Raw genomic sequence first — 17,987 nt, 5'->3', positions numbered from 1 at the left:
TGAGACCTCCACCCTCCATTATTTTCAGATATTGTGACAGGAGTGTCATTGACGTGCATCTGCTCAGAGCCGTCATATTTTGATTCTCCCTCCACCTCGTCTTTTTAAAGGGCTCTGCTGCCCAGAATTTGAAATGATGTCACACATCAAGCCCTCACCCGGATGTGGATGTCGCCACGCTGGCCCCTTTGTCACTGGTGCCCTGCTCGGGTGTTCATTAAGGCTCACAAATCGGTCGCCCAAATATCACCAACAGGACCCGGACTGGACCCCCTTTGATTCATTTCATGCCAAGTGGCCTCTCTCCTCCAGTGAAGATGGCGGTGGGCCCTTTGCTCTGCAGGACTGACAGAAATGGCACGGCCTGGCGCCTCGCTCGCCTGCTCACTCGCATGACGTTGAGGCCACGTCTAAAGCTTTTTAAGCTCTTGCTGTATTTTTAGATGGTTTGCTATGCGCCAGTGAAGGTGCAGCTTCATCACGTCCTGCCCGCCGCTCGAATTGTCAGTCTGAACTATTTTTAACAACAACACCGCCGCTTGATGGAATTTCTGATCTTATTGGCGTTCCTCTGAAGTCAAAGATAAAAGGGGAGGCTCGGCTATCCAGAGCATCTCGGTGCCTTCCTGATGAGCCTTCATTCTTTCTAATAATAACATTCAGGGCCCACACGGAGGAGATGCCAGCGCTGCCATTTGGGTTTTTGCCGAGTGTGCAACGACTCCAGGAGGTTTCAATAAAATCTAAATGTCAAGAGACAAACTACACCCAGAGACCACCTCACAAGGTGGTCCACTGCCAGGCAGCTCGAATTACCAGAGGATTGGCTTGAGGGTGGCACTGCAAACTCCACACTTAGTGTGGAGTTTCCATGTTGGCACAAGAGAATTGCACAGTTTGGGCAGTTGCGCCGGTTTGATTTGCCCACTTCCTGCTGAAACGCGTGTCACACGCCTGGTAAACCCGTACTCTACACAATGGGTACCAGCAGCCCTCCACTGTGCCCACCCCAGCCCATGGTGGTCGAAATCATCCAAAGAAACCTCGGTGACGGGCTCCAGACGTGGGCAGAAATTTCCTCAAAGCTTTTATCGTCAAAGTCTTGCACTCCTTGTTTAGCAGGGAAGGCGGCCCGATTAGTGCGTCACGTTCACCTGCCATACATCAGGAAAGAGCGCACCACTCACAAGACCACCCGCACACCCAGAGTCACCGGACGGAGCGCGGAGGGCGAATGTGCCGCGCGGCTAAAGCTTTGAGGGCCGACCTTCTAAACAGAGAGAACCCCACTTCTTCACTCTGACGGCATTTACTGGTATGGGGGTCTAAAAGTGCGCCCACTGAATTATTTTCTGAGTTTCTCAGTAAGGAGCTAAACAGTTCAGCGCTTTCTCATTCCTATTCATTTACACTCGGACTTTTGAAACTGCAATAATGTTGTAAGCCCCCACAATTAGGGGAATGCAAAGAACCCAATACACTGCGCTGTCTGCTAGAATGGGGACCCCACATGACAAGCTGGACTGGTCCTGGAACACAGAGGTCTTTAAACTTAGGGCACTGTGCCCCTTTCATGTGACAAGTTCAGCTCTTCTACAGCGAGGACCACCACATTAAAAGGAAAGGCTCAGTTACAGGGCACACCCCGGACACATTGGGACATCTTCACCGTCACCCCTCGAATGTCACGCTCACAACATGCTGGGTTAGCTGGCGGCCTGGCACGGAGTTTTATTTAAACAGACCGGAATAAAAAGAACAAACACACAAAGAGACAGACAGACAGACAGAGCAGGCCTGAAGCACCGGGCAGTGGAAACAAAACCCGCCTACTGGCAGAAGAGCCAAAGGAGCACACGGCGGGTTTCCGTTCACGTGCCAGGCCTGGGAGAACATCTGGCAGCGAGTCACGGCAAGAAGAAGAGCAGTCAAAAGAAAAAAAAAAAAAAGAGGAAGGCAAACGCTTCAAATGTGAACAAATGTGAAAGCGGGAGCACTAAAGTAACCCTCTGGTTAAACGTCAGGTAGCCGTGGGGTCGCCAAGCTCAAGGCCCACCATAATAAGAACACACTTAACGTACATAGCGCCTGTCCCACGCTCAGGACCCTTAGCACTAACACGCCGGGTCACTTTGTATTCCCAATTCATACCAAAGCAGCGACTCACACGGCCAGCCGGCCGGCCGGCCGCCCGCCCGCCCCGAGGCTCTGCCACCACTCACTGCACAAATATGAAGGAAGGTGAACGCCAGGCTTGAGGCGCCCTCACTATGCAAACAAACAAATTAATAAAAAGCAAATCTTCGTAAAGTGAACGCCAGGATGACAAATCTACAAAGACAAGTGACATGTGCTGAGGACAAGGCATCACCCCCACGGCTCAACTCAAAGCACCTTCAGCCCGATGTGCCCGCACACCCGCTGTATGGCCGTTTTCTGTGACCGTGAAAGGCGCTATATAGAAGGAGAGTCAATGAATTCCACCCAGGAAGGCAAAGAACAAGCAGCAGCTTTAAGAGGGAAGCCCACCTCAGACGGCGTAACCCAATTAACACACCAAAGTGAATCATCATAACCACGATTCTGATCTTTTACCTGCAGACTCGCACCAACGCGCATCCCACCGGACCCCCACAGTAAAGACGACGAGGCGAGCGGCACAACTCTTACCAAAGTAGTCGGCTTTCGGCTGGGCATCCATCTCCTGCTCCAGACGCTTAGTAAGAGCTTCTAATTTTATTTCAGCGGCAGACGGCTCAAGCTCAGGCTGTATAAGGAGTGCCTGGCAGGGAAGCTTGAGCGGGCTGGGGGGGCTACTGGCTTCCTGCACGGAGACGACCCCAGGTGATGTCAGAGGTGGGCCAGAGAGGGCCTCCTCATGAAGCGGTGCCAAGTGATCCAAGACGGTGGTGCCATTCTGAGTGACGGGATGAGGACCCGGGTACACCCCTTTTGACAGGTTACTACTTAGGTGAGAGGGGGGCACCTGCGCTGCTTCTCCAGTGGTGGTGGCCGATGGTGGAGGACCCTGGCCTGGTGGGCAGCTTTCAGAGTCACGGAGTGCAGGCTGGCGGCCCGGTGAACTGAGAGACGGCGAGGTCCGTTTCTGCCCATTCTCGACGACATCAAACAGCTGCCCACCAAGGCGACTGCTCGTCATGGCACTGGATGGCGAATGGTAGCCGCCAGGATTTGTGTTGTAAAGGCCGCTTCTAATGCCCATCTGCGGCTCAGGGGTCACTTCACCTGCGTTTCTCACACTCGGCTTCACTGGCCAGATGGCCGACACGGGGGCCGCTCCGGCAGCCTCCTCACCAGAGTCTTTGATGGCAGCAGACGGAGTGGAGAAGGACGAAGATCTCGGAGGGGACATCCCTGTCTGCGCTGGTATGAAAGGTGAGCTGGGAGATGCCAGCGGTGAGGTCACCGAGTTGGTGAAGGAGAAGGACCGCGGGCCCAGCAGTTTCTGATCAAACGTTGGAGAAGGCTGCCGTGGTGACAACTGATGGTGCAATCCGGGCAGTGCCACCTGGTATGGCCTGTCATTCGGACACTCTCGTTGATCATGATAGCCCACCCTACTGGGTCTGCCGGCTTGAGAGACCAGCGTGTCCACTGGTGAACTGTGCACGGGGCTCTCTGGCCTCTCCCGCTCCTGGAAGTTGTTGGCATTGGTGTTGCCCACCAGTGGCATGGCTGACAAAGGAGGCTTCGCTTCTCTGGCGGGCCTGGAGCTGCTGTTCACCGGGGGCCGCTCCCTCGTATAAAACAAGCCGTCTGGGGGTCTGCCGTTCTGCCCCGCTAGATTGTAGCAGGCCATTTCCTCCTGCTGCTTCTGCATGTGGATCTTCGTCATCTTGGAAGCGAACACTTTCCTGGTTTGCTCAAAGTCGGGATTGTTGCCCACTTCTTTTTTCACTCTGAAGAGCCCATCTCTGGACGCCTCGTACATGTTGAGATCCTCGATAAATTTACTGGCCTCCAAGCCCAGATCGTCGTAGTTGGACATTTTTGTGCTCAACATGCAGTGCTGTCAGCAGACCCGAGAAGTCCCACTCACCACGGCGGTGGCGGCCACGTTAATCCCAGCGATGGAGCGCAGTATCCCTCTGTGTCCGCCCGGCGGCCGCCAGCATAACTCGGACTCGGCTTCACGTTCTGCGGCCCGCCGTCGACGTCCCAGCACGACTCCTGCTCGCTGCCACCGTCGCCAACAAAGTGTTTCGAAAAACTTTCAGCGCCTCCTCGCACTCCGCTGGGCGCTTTCTTCTTCTCCTCCCGGCTACGCGGCCAGCGCGATGCCCCCCGAAGACCAGCCCGCCTGCCCGTCCTCCCGCCTTCGTGTTTCGCTTCTTCGGCGTCTCGTCGTTAACTTCTCCTCACCAGCAGCAGCACCCAAGCCGGGCCACAAAGGTTCACGCGGCGGAAGCCACGTTGGCTTCGAACTTTCAAAAGACAATCGGCAGACAAACAAGCAGTCAGCAACTCGCAACTCGCCGGCCACCGCGCCGCTGATGACAGACCGCCAGAGGAGAGCAGACAGCGAGCTTCAGGAGGAGAGGGCGGGGCGGGGCGGAGTGACAGGCAGGGGACGACGGGGCGCGCAAGGGGCGGAGACTCAAGTCAGGGAAAAGTGGCACCGACCTCACCCCGGGACCCCAGGGTGTTAGAAAAGTCCCAAAAAAACGGGGCGCCGCTTTCTTGAGCTTTTGATTTTGAATTACAAATAACGGCGAGTTTGCGCGTGCACTCTCCTGGGTGCTCCTGCACTCTCCGTCGGCCACGCCCTCTTTATGGTCTAGTCTTCAAAGGAGAGCAGACCACAATGAAGACACGCCCTTTCTTCACGCCCCTCTGGCGAAGCCGCAAGTTGCCCCCAAGTCTCCACGCTTAGGTGCGCTAATGCAGCACAATCAGACGGCTGCGCGGAAAGGCCTCTGGACAGTTTGAACCTCTGCGCCGCTGCACGTGCTGCGGCACCCACGTTGGACTTTGGGGTGGGCGCGGCGTTGACTAATATAGAAGACGAAGGCGGAGTTTGATCACTAAGAGGCGGTATCATGCAAAATATTTTAGAATAATGAGGGCGGGATGACACTAGGGGCGGGTTTTGGCTGCGGAAAAAACGTATTAAGGTGGAATGGGGCGGTGTCATGCAAATTTGTGGAAAGTTGCCGCTGTGTCTCCGCTTCTGAAAGGCGGACAACTTGACCAGTTTAACGTTAACGGTGAGCTTTTCTTTGTAGCGTTTTTACTTTTTTGCATGCATTGGACGATTTGCTCACCATGGCACGTCGTTTGTTTAGGGCACCCGAGTGACCACTGAAATTAATAATTGCGCGTGGCCTGTCCCGAGCATGATGGTAAGAATATGTGCTAATAAGTTCGATTAAAACAAAACAACTTATCCTGTGCTTCGATGTCTTCCAGTAGGACTCAGGACTTTGCTCTGCCCTCGGTGTTTGTTCTGACTAACCTTCTGGCAGCCCCCTTTCGCTCTGGTTTATGTTCCGCTGCCCATGTGGCACGCCTTGGACACCAAGTACCACCGAGCCACAGGCACATGGCAGACGTGACCAAGTAGTGTCAGTGGAGTTGAGCTTAGGCCTGTTTTGCTTTAAACTGTGCAGCTTGATTTGGTAAAAAGTTTGAAAAAATAATTAAACAGCAACAAGTAATGCACCTTAATCGTGCCTCCTCCACCAAACATTACAGTAGGCACCGTGCATTCCAGAAGGTGGCATTCCCCCTGGTCCATCAGTCTGCCAGCTGGCACCATGTGATCCATCACTCCAGGGTCCATTCTTGACACCCCGCCAGCCGATGGCTGGCGTTTCTGCCTTGTAGTCAATCAGTCCACGGAGACGCAGTTCATGAAACTCCTGCTGCCCTGGTCTTGCACTGAAGTCACTTCCAGAATCTGTCTGGCACTTTGCTGAGAGCGGTGACACCGAGGACAGGACACTTTTACACACTTGGTGGCCCACCCTGTGGCTCCTCGATGTAGTGACGGCGCTGACAGCTGACTGGATGGAGCACACACTTCACATTCAGAGCGGTGGCCAAGGTGACATCCTATGACAGTCACTGAGCTTTTCAGTGCCATCCAACATCTGTCAGTTAATCCCAGTAACGATTTCACGTTATTATTATGGTCTGTTCTCTCTCTCTTAGCTGATCTTTAGTTATCTGTTTGGGTTCTTTCTTTGCCCTGCGCTGGTCCTGTTACTTCAGGCCACTGTATGGATGTGCTGGCACTGGAGTGCTTTGAGTATAAGTGAGGCGCTATATAAATAAAATATATTATTATTATTATTACACGGCTATGTGCTTGATTTGGTGCGCCGCTTAGCAATGAGACACCTGAGCCCAGCCATTAGGGGGTGTCCGTGGACCTCCGCCCGTGTCGTGTGCCACTCGTCATGGCGCCAGAGAGCGGTGACAGCTTCCCTGGACTGTTGGTCATCAGGACAATACGGACCCCGTGCGCCTGGGATTTTCTCATCAGTTTTAATTCTTTATTGACTGGTGGTCCAGGCTCACCATTGTGTGCTCTAACAGCCGGGCTGGCGGACCCCCTAATCCAGTGTTTCTCAAGTGCAAGTGTCCTCACACCCCACCGCGGGAGAATCAACATCAGAGCTGGGGGCTGATCAAGGCAATCCGTGGAGTGGCGGCCCACCCACCTTTATAAAAATAGTGACTTGCGCCCCACCGGCAGCAGCCCGTGACACGTCCCCAATCACACAGGTGGGCCGTTTGTGTACTTTGGCAGGTCTCCGGCCTGATTGATTGATTGATTGGTTATAATTTGTTGTTTTCTTTTGCTCTTCTCCTCTTTTTTCCTGATGGACTTTATGAATTCGTCATCATTTTGGACGTTTGAATTTATTTCGGTTTCCGTCTCTGATCTTTAGCAGTTCCCTTTTTTTATTTTAATAAGAGTGCTGTGGTTTCAAATCTTAAAAGAGTCAGCAGTCAGCGTTACGGCACCGACAGACAAACTGAAATAAACAGAAATAAAAGCAAGATGAATCGAGCCAGGGAGACCCTGTAAGGACCGACGGACCTCTTAGGTGGCCGAGGATTACAAGAAACTGGGAGCGCAGAAGGAGGTCCACGTGAGGAATGCGAGGGCCCATCAACTCGACACCAACAAATGAAAGGCGTCGACGCCCGCCGTGTGGACAGCGGCCAAAAGGTGACTCTTGTGACATGGATGATGTCCCAGACCTGAGCTGTTGTGCGACTTAAAGACATTCAGCAGCGTGTGTGACTTCGATGTCTTCCAGTAGGACTCAGGACTCTGCTCTGGCTTCGGTGTTTGTTCTGACTAACCTTCTGGCAGCCCCCTTTCGCTCTGGTTTATCCTCCAACTGTCCATGTGGCACGTCTTGGTCACCGAGAACCACCGAGCCGCAGGTACATGGCAGACATGACCAAGTAGTGCCAGTGGAGTTGAGCTTAGGCCTGTTTTGCCTTTAAACTGCAGATCAGAAGATAAGATGTGGACACAAACGGAGCAGAAATTCCAAAAGCTGGAGATGGCGAGCCGGGACCACTAAAGCTGAGCCGCGAGGCAAAAGTGAAAGTGCAGCAGACAAGAGGGCGGCATGCAGCGGGTGACCTTTTAACGAGTTGGCGCACGGGTCCCAAATTATGTGGAAACGACTCCGGATGCCACGACGGCGTCCCAGACGAAGACAAAACAGCAGCAAAAACGGTACACAGTGAAAAAATACAAATTACAAACAAAACGTTAAAATGGATTTTTGTTAAGATTCATAGATTCTTTAAACCAAAAACTTTCATTTCATTTGATGGAAAGATTAATAAACGAGTAACAAAGACACAACCCGTTATCTCGTAAGGCCGCCGGGGTGAGGCCTTCTTTGGGCGCCTTTGGCCACTTCACAACAGGTACAGCAGGGGGCGCCACTGAGCGAGACTCGGAGTTCCCCCTGGGGGCGCCACTGAGCTGAAGGAGCCTCATAGTGGCCTAGCAGAAAGCTCATTTTGTATAGCGCCCACCACACGGTCACTCTGGAGCCGGTAACTCGGAAGACCTCAACGGCAGGAATTCAAAATGCAAATGAAAAGCTGCGCCCGATTAATAAAGGAAGCGAAGGAACGCAGTCAGGAATATTTGATATTTTCCAGCAGCAGAGTTCATCCAAGGTTATGGGCTGAAAATAAAATCCAGTTAGCTGAAATGAAAACATCGGCAGAAATGAGTTGGGGTTTGGGAGGATCGGGGGGCTGCAGGCTGTGCAGAGCGTCCCATCCCCCGCTGAACTGTGAAATCCGAGTGGCGCTGCCCGCCTGCTGAACGCCTGCTGACCGAGTTACTCAAACAGAAGGCGGCCGAGGGGCTCCCCCTGCACGCGGACTTCGCCTTTCAGACTTCACAAAGGTTTTCTTTCACATGGGAAAAAATGCACTTTCACGAAATCCGCAGCCACAAAGCTGCTCCTCCAGGAATTTGGATCTCATGATAAGGCAAAGAATTCCAGGCCAAAAAAAAGGAAAAAAATGTTGATTAGAAAAGCAAAGCTCCAGGAGCTGAGGGACCCCTTTCAGTCTGCGGCGGACCCCGGAGCCTTAAATGGACAGGACAGGAGTGCAAAGTGGAGCCCCCTAGTGGCCCGGGCAATGCACTGCACAGCTAAGTCCTTGTGTGGCCCTGAGATGCCCGGTGACCATTCAGGGGGTACCTGGGGGTCCACGTCAATAACAGAATGCAGAGGAAAGGCCAGAGTGGGCTCGTTTCTCTAATCAGACGGCGTTTCTTTAATGTGGGTGGTGACATCCGTGACGTGTAACTCTGTGATGGCCAGTGTGGTGTGCTGGGCCGGTGGCATCACCTCAAGGGAGGATCACCGAATCAGCGCACAAATTAAAAGGGCAAGCTGGACCACCTGGAGGCAGAAGAGAACTAAAACAGAACTGTGTGCCATCCGCCAACACTGACAAGGAAGGGGCACACCTACCGCAGTATGTCCTTATGGCACCTGGCAGGGGGCTACTAACCGTCAACGCTAATACGCCTCTCCTACGTATCTCCATATTCTAAAGTGCCTTTCCCATCAACTGTCCTTCATCTGTATGTTATATAGCGCCTTTCCTTCCTCCATATCTAACTTTGGGCAACCCACTCAGATGGTCACACACTGGCTCACTTCTAGTTTCTCCTGCTGACTTTGGACATGCCAGGCTGAGCACAGTGCCAGTCAAAGTGCCCAAACCCGCCACAACCACAGAGCCCTCCTGCCAAGGTGCCCGTCAGGTGCTACCCGTGTTCTGTGGGTGGAGTCCCACCATGGCATCGCTGCTAAGGCACCGCCCCTTCAAAACGTCACCAAGTGTCACAAAGACAATCCAAGTCCCGCAAGTGCCCATCCCGACTGCGGCCTGGTCTTTGGGTCTTCTTTTTATTTTCTTTGTTTCTATTTTTTTGTTTTCTTGCCTTGGCATTTTGTCCTTTTTTTTTGATTATTTCAGAAATTCTTTTAAAATACAAAGGCACTTTCTTTTGTTTGTATCCCTCGGCCAGAGGTTTACGGTTATCCTCTCCCTTGAAGGGTGCCTTTTGAGTTTGGGGGGCACTAACCCTAACCCTAAAAGTGTAATTTTCCCACCTAGAGACCACTTAACGATGTCAGATTTTGCTCCACTGAGAATCGGACCACTCCAGTGGTAGAAACGGGCATGTGACATCCTGACAGACCAATCACAGGTCTCACCTCCATGAGCCACTGAACCTTCGGCGTATATAGCGCCCTTCAAAAAGACAAGACACTGCACACAGGAAAGCTGACAGACTGCGTGTGGCGCCCCCTCCTGGGCTGACCCAGTGATGCCACGATGGATTACGGCCCCCTACAAATGAATGGCTGGGTGACCCCTGAACTACCCAGTTGCTCCGTGAGCACAGAGGATGACACAAGTGACCACCATCTGACCCCGACTCGAGTCTGCAGTGCCACCTCCTCACCCTGCCACAGCAGCCTTGCCTTTGGGGACATAATCAGAGTTTCGCTTGAAACGCCGCCGCCTGGCAATGTCTGCTAATGTTGGCGCCACCACTGCCTCCGCCCTGCCACTCCGGGGTCGGCACTCATGCAGAACTAATCATCTGCAGGCCCGCGCCCTGCTGCCAATCATCAAGTGAATGAGGCTGCCAAACACAACTGAGTCACCAGCCCATCTGTGGGCACCTGCGCCATGCCAGCCTGAACGAAAAGCAGCCCACAGGTCCGCACTGCTGACACATCTGCCCATCCCTCATCTAACCTGCCAGTCCTTATCAAGGTCACAGCAGCTGGTGCCAGGCCATCACTGGGCACACTCGCATTCAGTGGGCCAGTCAGTGGTGACGAAAAAACCTGCCATGTGCAAAAGGAAAAAAACAAACACGGACCCTGGGAGAACACGCTAAGGTCGGGACTTCGGAGCCGTGGGGGGGGCTGCACTAAGTCCTTCGCTGTTGGCCCATTCCTCAGGAAATGTCATTTTCATTTGAGACCCCGGGCGCACCTCAGAGTACAGAAGTGACCCCTCTGCCAGTCTGGGGGGTACCCACCAGCCCTTAGCCAACAGTGGCGCTCTCTGGGATCGGCCAATCCATTTACTCATCCTGGGCAGATGGAGCCTCTCACAGCAACGCAGTAAGAACGCCTGGAGAGGGTGCCACGCCACCTCACCCGCCAGTCTCTGGACTCCACACAGCACCCCTTGTTGTGAAGTAACAGAGATACCCCTGTGGCGACGCGCTGCCCCCCAATCTGACGCGTCCCAGAATGAGGAGAGGTGACTGCACCCCCAGGTGGTCAACACGCTGAACTGCGTCTTTTTATGTATTTGTTTGAAATCTGCACACATCAACGCTGCTCCAGGGGTCTAAATACAGAAAGGGGTCAAAGTCAAGGCCCGCTGGTCTGATCCGGCCCTGGATCTTCAAAACACGTCACGTAAGGCCCCCCCATGGCCGTCAAACTTCTCAAAGCCCCCCTTTAACGTGTGTCTAATGTGGAGATTGTGCCCACGTGTACTTTACATTCAAGGCTACACCTCAAGTGTTCGCTGGCGTTCATCTGTGCACCACACTGGGCAGCACCACAGCGAATAGCCTTCAGTTAGAAAGGGAACGGGCAGATGAGCAGGTGAAACGAAGGTGACACGCCACACTGCCACCATGGAGATGCCACCCCACCACAGCCCACACCCTTGCTCGTATTTGTGTCTCCATTTGCATTTCCATCTTAAGAGTTAGTCGCTGCAGTGCAGAGATATTAAAGTCTGCCACTAGGTGGCAGCGTAACCCCGTAACACATCGAGCGCTGCGCCTTTGTCACCTGACACGACTTCCAGTCAGACTCGAGGTCTCATCGCCGGAGCTCACCTGATGACAAATCACACAGCATGATGGGACTCCGTGACGACTTTCCAGAAGTTTCACGTCTCCTAAGTGGTGGGAGTTTACGAAATCTGAAGTGGTTGGCAAAAATGGAAATCACGAGGGTCTTGGAAATAAACGTAATCCTTAGTGTTAGGGGTGGTCACAGACCCTGACTGACATTAGCCAGATGGCTAGCACTGCATGTTCTACGTTAAGGAGTCAGACCACCAATAACACGGCACGATGCTAAGAAATGAATTCACGGTTCAGGTTTCTGTCGCCTCGACTACCGTGACGCAACCCAAACAGGACCACCTCGGGAAGACGTTAGCGAGCTCAGAACGCAGCAGCAAAAAACCAGCTGAGCACATCACGCCAGTCTTGGCGCCGCTGCACTGGTGACCCGTGTCCTTTAGAGCCGACTTCAAAATACGACTTCATGGCCTCAAGTCGTCGTTTGGAGCGCCAGTCCCCCTACACTCTAATGGTGGTCTGCTTAAAGGAAGTGATGCAGCGGCCTTTTGCTGTCCTGCGTTAACAACATGGAGGACGTCACCAATAGTGAACATTTTAGAAAACCTCCTAAAAGTGCACAGAATTATCGTGTTCGTCAGCGGAGTTGCCCCCCTCACAACTGTCTATCCCTGTCCTCTGCTGCCAACTGCGATGTTTGAACGTAAGCGGACACCTCAACTCTTCCTCCGAGATGAAGCCTAAAACCCCCTGAGGGGCGACTTGAGCCTGTGAATGGGAGTTTGAATGCCCAGAGGGGGCTGGCCAGTCTGTGCCAATTGAGCCCCTGCAGATTTTGTTTCTTGCCCTCCCAGCCACATTACCTCATCATCTTCAGAGACTTTCAGCACAATATTTTAGAACTAGTTATGTCAGCTTCATTCGTATTTCACGTCTAACGTAACTTGTCTTCTATTTCTCTGTTGAGGTCCATCCTGGGTATGAAATGCTGAATGACGACCTTCCAGGCTCCGCCTTTTTTCAAGACGAGACATCAGACCGACGAGCCCCTCTTCTGTCTGCAAGGTCCACGAGACCATCTGGCTGAGCCCTCGCTGGTGGTGTGTCACAGACCGAGTCACCGGGCGGTCAAACTACACGGAGTGAGCCGCGTCTGCGTCCGCTCATTATGAATATGCAAATGAGGTCTGTGGCTGAAAATCACCGTTCTAGAAGGTCGCTGACAAACCCCAGTGGCTGCAGGTGAATCCTGGCTATGGATCAGCTGGGGAACGTGTGGCAGATGGTGCTGCCAGTGACCCCGGTGTGGCACAGACCCCCGCAGGCTCAGCTGGCAGTGTGTAGGGCCCAAAGTTGGGGCCAGCGAGTTCAACTGCGAAGCTTTTAAGTGCCAAGCTCATTCCTCCATTGCTTGCACCCCCCCAGACGGGCAGTTACACTAAATGAGAAAAGCACACTAAAGGGGGTCTTTTACAAAACCACCAGTCATTGTGGTCCACATGTTTCAAAAATTGATGAAGTGGGGCCCATGAATTTGACACCCCTGCTCTTGTGCCAACACCCAAGCCTGGGAGGTCCCAAGACCACCTGCAGTGACCCCCTAAGATAACGCCATTAAAAAGTCTTACTCAGGTTCCTTTATTGGACTCCCCTCCTTCAGGGATTGCAATGTGGCCCCCCGGTGGCCCTGCTGAGCACTTCACCCTGCTCATCGTGGTCTTGTCGTTTGACCATTGAAGTCTTAGTTCTGCACCGAGTCCGGTGCCCGTCGCTCCTCCTCTTCCACCACGAAGTTCATAAGCGCCACCCGGGGTGCCAGGATGGCCTTCCTGATCTTCTTATCCCGCAGGTGTCGGTGCCCCAGCTCGCTGCTCAGGATCATCTCTTGGATTAATTCTGCATTCCTGGCATCCTGCTGTGGCACACTGATGGACCCACAAGGTTTGTTGTTAATCTGTGGACAAAATGGGGGACCATAAGTGAGGAATGGCAGCGACAAGGCCAAGACTTGGCCAATAACAGAAGAATCATAAAGCTGGTTGGTCTGTCTGAACCTGCTCAATCCAATTTTAGGTAAATTGGGGGCTGGAGTCTGTCTGTGGCAGTGCTGGACACAAGGTAGGTGCCCATCATGGACGGGGGCGCCAATTCCCTGCAGGACTCAAAGGCATGGGGCTCAATTTCTGAAATGCGTTTTTAGGATTTGAAGAAACATTAAACATGTGAAGAACCTGAAAACACTGGACTAGGATTTGAACCCGGGATATCCAGATGGCCCTCAGATCAGGACAGTGTCCTTCAAAGGCCCAGAATCAAAAGTGTGGTTTGATTCATCTGTATGTCTACCCACAATCATTCTCCATGGCCTCTCCAAACATCTGCCACTACCACTGCCCTGCTCCACTCCTATGTGCCACCAACGAGCAGGCAACATGAAAGTGAGTGCCCCCCTGTTAGACCTCGCCAGGCCTGATCTGAAAGGCTCTCCCAGCAGCCCAATAGGAGACGGGCACTGCAGTGAGTCCTTCTATGTGCCTATCTGTCTATTCTCTGAATGGGACTGTCACCTCGGGGAAGTGAAACCTGTGGCCATAGAAGGACAAGGGGCGTCCATCCATCAAAAGACACACAGGTGGCCAATGAAACAGAACTTTGGGAATGGAGACAGAACCTGAATAACTTGAAGAAACCCACACTGACAGTGAAAAGGGCCGGGAACTGAACTTGGGCTCTAGGAGTAGTGAGTCGGAAGTGCCAATCATTATGCCACCCTTAACAAAGCAACATGAGAACGTCCGGCAAGGAAGAGCAGGGGTCAGCCAAAGCACTCCAGTCGATCCCCAAGGTGCTCACCCGAACGGTCACCTCCACCACTTCGGGCTGCTTCTGGTACTCTGGGTCCACAGCAGGCCATCGCTGAAGCAGAACGTCCGAGTCCCACTGCCAGCCCGTTGTCAGCTTGTTCTGGACCTGCGACAGACCTGAATTCAAAGACAAGAGAGAGAACAATCAGGCCCAATGCGGTGGGGTGCCACACACAACAAGGACTCACGTCCTCGGGGCCACCTCGATGTCTGCACCCGCACAGCCGAGATGGAGAAGAGCCTCGGCCTGTCCGGATATTTCTCTTTCCGATGGATCGAATTTTTAAAAGTTCCTCGTGATGAAGTCATGGAGTTCAGTGGGTGCCCTCGGGCAGATTTAGAGCTGCGCCACAGGACGTGGACCTTCTGTTCCTCAGGACGCATGGCAAAGTAAATCAAAGGACAAAACTGAATTGTGCACATTGCTGATAAAGTGAACGACATTTCTACACTGCTGTTTAATATACAGTATGTGAAAAAGTAAGTACACCCCTTGGAAAATGTTGACAGGCAAACCCATTGGATCTTCATGTGAAACGTGCCTACAGATAAAGGTCGGTCAGTCAGTCATTGTCCAACCCGCTATAGCCTAACACAGGGGTCTGCTGGAGCCAATCTCAGCCTGCACAGGGCACAAGGCAGGAACAACCCGGGCAGGGCGCCAGCCCACTGCAGACAGATAAAGGTGAACTTGCCTTTTTAATCATTATTTACAGAAAAATGTGGCCTTATGGGGACAAACTAATCCCAGGTCTTAGACGCTAGAATTGCCCCCATAGACAGAAATGACTTCTTGTAGTTATTCTGCAGTCTCCAATATCGACTCGGTGAAAGTTTGGACCACCCGTCCAATCTGAATTCCTTCAGTTGAGAGAAGTTCATGTGCTTTCCTGCAGGTCCAAACCCCCGACATTTCAGTGGGATTCAAACCAGAGCTTTGAGTAGGGACAGTCCACAGCCCCCCATTTCTTATTTTTGAGCCTCTCCTTGGTGGGTTTGCTAGAAGGTCATCATCAGGTTGAGAGGTCCAGGTCCATTTTGGACAGAGGGTCTCACATTCTTTTGATATGAGGCTGACTTTCAGAAACGGACTGAGGACAAATGGGATTCATGACAGAGGAGCCAAAGAGGAACATCAGAGCAAAGAAAGAGAGAGAGACGGGCGATGCCCAGACAGACGAGTCCAGAGTAGGACACAGGGCTGCCATGTCCAGTGCTGGACGGTAAGAGCATCAGACCTGCAATAACACACGGGGTTTGGTGGTGTGATGGGATGTGTTATTGAAGGAGAGCAGATTTGGGTACTTCTCCAGTTTATCTGTCCCATCCCTGAAGCTGAAGCGTCGGTCGGGTTACGCAGCAGGATGAGGAGCAAAAGCGATGAAGCAAGTCAACAACCGAACGGCTCAGACATTTTGAAGTCCTGACTTGAACCCAACTGAGATGCCGTGGCAGGACCTGCCAGATGTGTCTGAATTCAAGCACTTCTGCAAAGAAGAGCGGGCGATGAGGAAGATGAAGATGAAATTATAGGAAGTGTTGACCTGCGAGTATTGCTGCTGAAGGAGTTGCAGTCAAGTATTGAAACTATGGAGGACTTTTTCACATGGGGACGTTGAATAAAGAAACTCCTGATTTACAAACGTCAAGGGGAGGTGAAGCGGGTGGCGGCTGCCCAGGACCCTGCCCTCCACAATCTGAGATCCTTCTTCACACACACATACAAGTTTTATGCACTTTGAAATCTCCCTTTCACTTACTAAACCCAAATCCCGCTGTCCGGCCCATTGTCCCGCTTGTCCCGATGGTCACAGTGTGCATTTGTGATTTCATCAAGTCGAAAATGAAAGCTCCAGGCACCGTCTAGCTCAGCTAAGCATCGCCTGGCAAATGGTCAGCATGAGCCCCCACGACCCACGACCCACGACCTGTGCCTGAATTAGTAACTGCAGTTCCGGGACACAAGGCTTCAGGAAGGGGATATGCGTTTCCTCATCCCGTCAGGGGCCCTGAATAAGGAAGCGCGCTCAGCTGCTGTGTCCGCTCACTGCGGGATGCTTGACGGGGCCCAGCCTGGCACGCCGCCCGGTTACTCACCCCACCTCCATCCTGCCCACGCGCCCACTCACCACACAAACAGGAGCGGCGGCTGTGATTGGCCTGGGACACACTGGCATTTTAATCAAGCGTGGGCATCCCTTTGGCTTACTGTGCAGTGACAGCTGGCACGTGTCACAATTGTCACAACCCCTGAAGGTGCAAAACAAAACCCACAGCGGCAGCCCTCGATTTGACTAAATGGGACGCACGCGGCTACTACTGATGTGACGGCGCCACAAAACAAACAGACGGAATGACGGCAAGAATGGCAGGACTGTGGAAATGTTCAGGAAAAGAGAAAGGAGATGTGAATTTAGAAGAAAGTGACACTTAGACACCCATGTACTACACATCAATTATTACATTAAATGTCAAAAAAGTGACAACGAAAATGAATTGAATTAATTTAACAAATCAATTAATGAACCACGTTATTAAATAACATTAACAATGGTGCGTCTGGCATTCTGGAAGGGCCACGTGGCCCGTGGGGAGAGACGCTGTCAGAGGGGCGAGCCCGGGTGGGCTGTCGGAGCATAAATAAAAGAAAAAGAGAAGAATAAGAGCCAGAAAATAGTAAGTGACAAATACACAAGTGCAGAAATAAGATGGGGGGCACTGAAGTGGCACAGAGGGCAACGCCAACACATCAAGTAATGTGTCAGCTTAGGCAAAGACAAGAGAGAGAAATGAGAGCATTAAAATCAGGTAAGTCAGATGGGTCAGACTCTCACCTGGAAACGCGTCACGTCACATACTCGGGCCGACAAATCCATCAGAGGGGACAGTAAGAGCTGAACGACAGAAATGGGCACAGCACCAACACGTCACCCGGTCCAGGGGTCCTGGATTCAAATATTGTTGGGCACGTGGAGTTGGTTCCTGCTTTGCATCCAGTGCTGCCAGGATAGGCTGCATGGCCCTATAATGTACAACTGGATTAATAAGAGGGTTTGAAAATCCTACGTGTTTTTGGAATGAAAACTCTGGGCCCGCTTGACAGATGACGTCTAAAGGTGCAGAGCCGTTTTGAAATGTGTGTGTGTGAGTGTGTGTGTGTGAGACAGGGAGCTGAGCAAGACGTTCAAGAGCAGCACCGACAAGCTTCAATCCTTTGGCTTAGGAAGATGGCCTCTGGCGAGTCTCCTGGCTGGGATCAGCAGATTGAGTTGGGGAAAGTGACAGTAAATGGTGACCACAAGTGAGTGTTGCGAGGTGGAAGACATGTCACAAACGTGAAGGCGAGATACACAGCATCTGCTCAGTTAGCTAATAAAGGTGTCATCCTGCTTTACTGGATGTGTTGAAGATTAGAGCAGGACAAGCGCTGGCTTGGGGAGAATGAGGGACTGAAGTAAGGAGACAAAGCACTCGACAACGTGTTGGGCTACCAGCACCAGTGACGATAGAAAACCAACTACACACAGAATCAAGATCTACAGCATATCATCATACAGGACAACAGCCAAACGGCGGCATTACAAGATATCCCAACATTAAGAAATGCAAAATAAATATTCCAAATTTTTCAATTTGTGTTTTTAATGGGCAGAGTGCTAAATCATATTGTCCGTAAGTAATCGAGAATATTGATGAGGCCAACCTCGAGGATCCTGACCAAGCAACCTGGAAAGTGGCACCAGGCAAAAGGA

The 17,987-nt window shown here is 52.2% G+C and overlaps 2 protein-coding genes across 3 annotated transcripts in view; both read right to left on the bottom strand.

Moving 5' to 3' along the window:
* LOC120516079 (Wilms tumor protein 1-interacting protein) overlaps positions 1-4,562 on the bottom strand; it is an 87,095-nt gene extending 82,533 nt beyond the window's left edge. The window contains exon 1 of the mRNA XM_039737536.1: positions 2,671-4,562. Within this exon, the coding sequence (XP_039593470.1) occupies positions 2,671-4,024 (1,354 nt within the window). The 5' untranslated portion in view covers positions 4,025-4,562. The remainder of the gene's footprint in view (positions 1-2,670) is intronic.
* An 8,431-nt stretch (positions 4,563-12,993) lies between these two features.
* The window catches only part of lars2 (leucyl-tRNA synthetase 2, mitochondrial), a 183,961-nt gene continuing 178,967 nt past the window's right edge, over positions 12,994-17,987 (bottom strand). For both annotated transcript variants that reach the window (XM_039736507.1, XM_039736508.1), the window contains 2 exons: positions 14,225-14,352; positions 12,994-13,325 (listed from right to left, as the gene is read on the bottom strand). In XM_039736507.1, the coding sequence (XP_039592441.1) occupies positions 13,113-13,325; positions 14,225-14,352 (341 nt within the window). In that variant the 3' untranslated portion in view covers positions 12,994-13,112. The remainder of the gene's footprint in view (positions 13,326-14,224; positions 14,353-17,987) is intronic.

The sequence above is a fragment of the Polypterus senegalus genome, chromosome 15 (assembly GCF_016835505.1).
Source record: "Polypterus senegalus isolate Bchr_013 chromosome 15, ASM1683550v1, whole genome shotgun sequence".
NCBI lineage: Eukaryota > Metazoa > Chordata > Cladistia > Polypteriformes > Polypteridae > Polypterus > Polypterus senegalus.
Note: the sequence above shows the minus strand (reverse complement) of the source record. Positions and strands in the feature narration are given on the sequence as shown.